The sequence below is a fragment of the Dermacentor silvarum genome, chromosome 1, assembly GCF_013339745.2.
Source record: "Dermacentor silvarum isolate Dsil-2018 chromosome 1, BIME_Dsil_1.4, whole genome shotgun sequence".
NCBI classification, from domain to species: Eukaryota; Metazoa; Arthropoda; class Arachnida; order Ixodida; family Ixodidae; genus Dermacentor; species Dermacentor silvarum.
The window spans coordinates 3,096,864-3,102,218 of NC_051154.1; the positions used below are offsets into that span (position 1 = coordinate 3,096,864).

Genomic DNA, 5,355 nt, shown 5'->3' on the forward strand with positions numbered 1-5,355 from the left:
GCTCTCTTCTTATGTTTGGCTACATTTGGGCTACAATTTCTCTAACTTTGGGCTACGCCGCCTCGTCCGACCTGGCAACACTGCAGGCAGGCGCAGCCTGCGCCTCTGCCTAATCTCGGCACCGTCGCCGCGACGGGCGCCCACCACTGGCACTTAATCCTCCCATTGTATTTCGCTGGTCAAGCATTGACAAAATGCGCTAGCTGTCTCTTCCCTTTCTTCGCAACCGTTTCACTTGGCGAGACAATGTTGAACAAAAACACCTATCTTAAGCCCTCCGAGCAGCAATTAAGCAACTAGCTAGCGCTTCTGGCAGCAGGCTTACACTAGTTGTTAAAGGTTTAATATATATTGAAGGCTCAATAATTAATTTATTGGTAATAAGTGCCGAGAGAAAGTCAAGACGCAATCTTTTTCTTCGTAAATCTAGTAACTGTATATCATTTGTTAGCAAAAGTCCCGTGGGAGAATCAAACTGCGAAAATTTAGAAAAAATAAATCGAACTGCTTTTCTCTGTATTCTTTCGAGCTTGTTAATGTTAACTTCAGTATAGGGATCCCAGACGACACATGCATACTCAAGTATGGGCCGAATAAAGGATATGTAGCACAAAAGTTTTACACTAGCCGGGGCGTTTCTTAATTTGTGTCGGAGTAGATATAGTTTACTAAAGGCTGATGCACATACGTTGTCAATATGAATGTTCCATGACAAATTGTTAGTAATGGTGACTCCCAAGTATTTGTAGTTAGTAACCTCTTGTAAGACTGACGAACCTAGTTTATAAGTGTGCGTTAGTGGGTTCTTTCTGCGTGTAATTCGTAAGATTACACTTTTTTCCGTATTCAGGCGCATTCCCCACATGTTGCACCAATCTGAAATGTTCTTTAAGTTGTTGTTAAGTTCAAGTTGATCGTTATGGGAAGGTATATCTCTGTACAAAACACAATCGTCAGCAAATAGTGTGATGTTAATTCTGGAGTCAACTGCATTTACAAGATCATTAATGTACAAAAGGAAAAGTAACGGTCCGAGTACACTACCTTGCGGTACTCCCGATGTCACCGGTAGACAGTCCGACTGTTGCCCAATCACAACATACTGTTTACGATTTATCAAGTAATCGGTAATGCAATGTTTAAAGATAGGTGAAAGCATTGTATTTCTTAATTTTGTTACGAGTAAATTATGAGGTACGTGGTCGAATGCTTTGCTAAAATCTAGAAGAATCATGTCTACTTGTCCGTTAGTGTCAAGAGCAGAGGCTAGTGAGTGAATCACCGTAATTAGCTGGCTTACTGTTGAGCATCCTTTTCTCAAACCATGTTGTTGAGGCGTTAAAGTTGAGTTTTTCTCGACAAACTGATGAATTTGTTTAGCGATAACATGTTCAATTAATTTACAACAGGACGATATTATGGAAATAGGACGATAATTTTGTACCAAAAGACGGTCTCCTTTCTTAAATACAGGAAGGATTCGGACTGTCTTCCAGTCATCGGGTAATTTGCCAGTTGCCAGCGACGTGCTGAATAATATGACAAGAAATTTCGTGACAGTTTCAGCATATCACTTGAGAAAAGTGTTAGGAATATTATCACAACCAGAAGACTTTTTGACATTCAGATTTAACAAAAGCGATAATACACCTGGATAGGAAATAAATGATACGTCATATGTTGTCGCAGAAGTCGCGGATTGGCACATGATAGCTTGTGAGAACACACTATGAAAATATGTGTTAAAATGTTGCGCAATTTTTCTTGAGTCTGAAATAATCTGATCATGAAATTTAAGCTCTGTGACAGGTTTCTTTTGCTCACTTATGAAAGTCCAGAACTTTGTTGGGTCATGTTTTGTGAAGTTTGGCAATAACGCTTGCAAGTAATTATCTTTAGATGCTCGTAGAGCATGCGCTAACTGCTCGCGCAGTGCAATCACTGAAGGTGACTACGCATGTCGCTTTTTTAATCGCTTAAGCTTGCGTTTCAGTTGAATGAGGTTACGCGTCATCCAGGGCGTCTGCTTATGAATTCTTTTTCGTTTATTCGGCACAAGTGAATCTAAACAATGAAGGCACATATATCTAAATTGACACCAAAAAAACATTGACATCACTGTCATTGAAATCAAACAGGCAACTATCCATATCATAATGAGCCAACAAACAATAACACCAAGGACAACATAGGGGAAAATTACTTGTGCTTAATAATTGAATTAAAGAAATGATAAATTAATGAAAATGAAAATGGATTAAAAAACAACTGTCCGCAGGTGGACAACGAACCCACGTCTTCGCATTACGCGTGCGATGCTCTCACCATTGAGCTACCGCGGAACCGTTTTCCCACCCACTTTCTGGGGTATTTATGTTTTACAACTAGAACTAACCCTGGGAGTGTTAGCCAGAGCATCGCACGCGTAATGCGAAGACGTGGATTCGTTCCCCACCTGCAGACAGTTGTTTTTTTCATCCACTTTCATTTTCATTAATTTATCATTTCTTTAATTCAATTATTAAGCACGAGTAATTTTCCCCTATGTTGTCCTTGGTGTTATTGTTTGTTGGCTCATTATGATATGCTTATTAAAAATCGGGCCCCTCGGTTGCCTTTCTTCTCGTTCACTACATAACGAGGGCTCGAATCCGGCAACAATGATGCCTTCAGGTAGCATATGTGGGTATATTGATCAGTTGCCATCACCCAAAAAGATCACGTGCTCGTGACGCCTGCGGCAGAAAGGATGTTCCACATCCGCCCTATGGTTTGTGAGTGGTGGCGCTGGCTAACATTCCCAGGGTTAGTTCTAGTTGTAAAACATAAATACCCCAGAAAGTGGATGGGAAAACGGTTCCGCGGTAGCTCAATGGTGAGAGCATCGCACGCGTAATGCGAAGACGTGAGTTCGTTCCCTACCTGCGGACAGTTGTTTTTTCATCCATTTTCATTTTCATTAATTTATCATTTCTTTAATTCAATTATTAAGCACAAGTAATTTTCCCCTATGTTGTCCTTGGTGTTGTTGTTTGTTGGCTCATTATGATATGCTTATTAAAAATCGGGCCCCTCGGTTCCCTTTCTTCTCAGGCAACTATCCATGTATTCTAAAATGCTTGCGTCATCAGCACGTGAATAATCCTTGACTAAGGAGAATGATTTCGTTTGCCTACTGTGAGAGTTAAGCGACAAGGAAACACTAACAAAATAATGGTCGGACAGTCCCTGCTCTACAGAGACCGTAAAATTAGAAAAATTTCTCGGAAGAAACAATAAATCTAAAACCGATTTACATGCTCCCTGTTGTCGGGTTGGCTCACGAACAACTTGCATTGGGTTGTGTGCTAGCATTATGTTAGAAACAACATTAACGTGTCTGTTATAACATTCAAGGGCCTTTAGTCCGTCCCAGTCAACACCGGGTAGGTTAAGATCACCAATGATTAAGATTTTAGATTTCAAATATTGCGACTTATGATCTAATTTTCTGAAGTAATCTAGAGCTAGATCAGGGAGTCTATATAACGCGTACAAGATAAATTGATGACCCCAGCATGAGAGCTTGATACATAAGCCCTCAATATCGCCCAGTAAGGAAGATTCAACGTTGTTTTTAATAAGTACAGCAACACCTCCTCCCCTTGAAGCTCTATCTTTACGATATACTTTGTACTCAACAGGGAAAATGTCTTCATCTATCTTATCGCGGAGCCACGTCTCGGTAATGACTGTGATATGTGGATCATGTTGAACTAAAGCAATTTCTAACAAATCAATTTTATTGCGTATACTACGTGCGTTTATGTTGATCATGCGCAGTTGCCTATTTGATACCGAGCATCCCTGTCATGCTTGAGATTGGCTACGTTGATTGCCTGTTTGCGACCATGTACCTTGTTTTGCTGTTTTCACACGTTTACCGCTAGTATCGTCCCACAGGAAGATTTCACCATCCACTTTAAGCCTATCATGGAGCTATGCTTCTGCAATTCACAATAAGAAAAGAAAGCACAGACCCACCTGCTTTCAGTTCCTGTCAGTCTGCTTGTACAACTTAGTCCAGGGATTCATCATAGACGTATTTCACCTTTTTTATATAAAGAATAGTGAACTTGATGTTTACTTTGTCAGTTTTCCCTTGATTCGCCTTAGCACAATCCCACAGTCGTTTCCGCTTTTTGCGCACGCTCTCGGAAAAGTCCTCCGAAATACTAATATCTGAGCCCTTCAATTTCCTTGCGCTTGATAACACTGCCTGCTTTTCCTGAAACGAAAAAAACTTGACCATTATTGGTCGCTTTTTATTAGGATTATGCCTTCCAAGACGATGCGCTCGCTCTATTGATATGTTTTCACATTGAATATGTTTTCACAAGCTGTGACTGACAAATTTCTAAGATATGTTCCTCAGCCTTTTCGTACGTTTCGTGCTCGTCATCTTTCACATCATAAAAAATTAAATTGCACCCCCTACTGCGGTTTTCAAGGTCATCAACCTTATCTACAAGCGCCTGTAGCTGAACTTGCTGCACTTCGCAAATCTGTTTGCATCCCTTGATAACCCTGTGCAGTTCCTCAAGTTTAGTAAGCGTTGTTTCTAATTTAGTCATACGTTCGTTGAGGTCCGATATGGCAGAGTTACTTTCGGCTTGGTTTTTTTCAATAGCAGCCAGCTTTTCCTTAATTTCCTTTTGTCCGTCTAAAACCTGTTTAAGAACTGAATCGTCCGGGCCTGGGTTCATCTCGACGTCACCAAATACAAGTAACAACAAAAAGTAAAATGCGAAAAGGCGTAGCAATTTGATCCGGTAGCGCCTACAAAACACAGGTCGAAAGCGGCAGGCATGAGCTCTTACACTCGCAAAAAGCACTGGGGGTGGTACCGGCAGAATGAGAATAGAATAAGCATCGCACGTTGCATTCTGACTGACCTGCACAAAGAAGAGCATTCGCGTGAGCGGCGCAGCCATAGCCGTGCCGGTACCACGCCCCAGAGGCAGACTGAGATTCCGCTGCATTAGTAGGCTGGCTAGGTGATAAGCGACGTTCCAAGGTTCGTTGACTGGTATCGGACAAAGTCCAAGAGTAGCGGTGGTGGCCGTTCCGTCACAGATGTTGGTTCCATCGGCGGCTTCTCAAGAAGAACAGACGAGCGAAGATTCCTTGGCCGATGACGATGACGCAGGTTTGAAAGATCCGCGTTGTCAACTTCTTGAAAAGCACGGGCATGGAACCGAAGTGAGTAGCTCCTGCACAAAGAAGAGCATTCGCCTGAGTGGCGCCGCCATAGCCGTGCCGGTACCACGAACCAGAGGCAGACTGAGATTCCGCTGCATTAGTAGGATGGCTAGG

The 5,355-nt window shown here is 42.0% G+C and overlaps 1 protein-coding gene across 1 annotated transcript; it reads right to left on the bottom strand.

Moving 5' to 3' along the window:
* Positions 1–4,057: 4,057 nt before the first annotated feature.
* On the bottom strand, positions 4,058–5,118 carry LOC125942658 (uncharacterized). The gene is made up of 2 exons (XM_049660877.1): positions 4,616–5,118; positions 4,058–4,344 (listed from the first exon to the last, which is right to left on the bottom strand). Exons 1-2 carry the CDS (start codon positions 5,019–5,021, stop codon positions 4,058–4,060), a joined length of 693 nt encoding a protein of 230 aa, XP_049516834.1. The 5' UTR covers positions 5,022–5,118.
* Positions 5,119–5,355: the final 237 nt, after the last annotated feature.

Coding starts and splice junctions, on each gene's coding strand:
- LOC125942658 (XM_049660877.1), bottom strand. CDS start 5,021: ATGCAGCGGAATCTCAGTCTGCCTCTGGGGCGTGGTACCGGCACGGCT. Junction 4,345..4,615: donor CATATCGGACCTCAACGAAC/GTATGACTAAAT, acceptor AAAACATATCAA/TAGAGCGAGCGCATCGTCTT.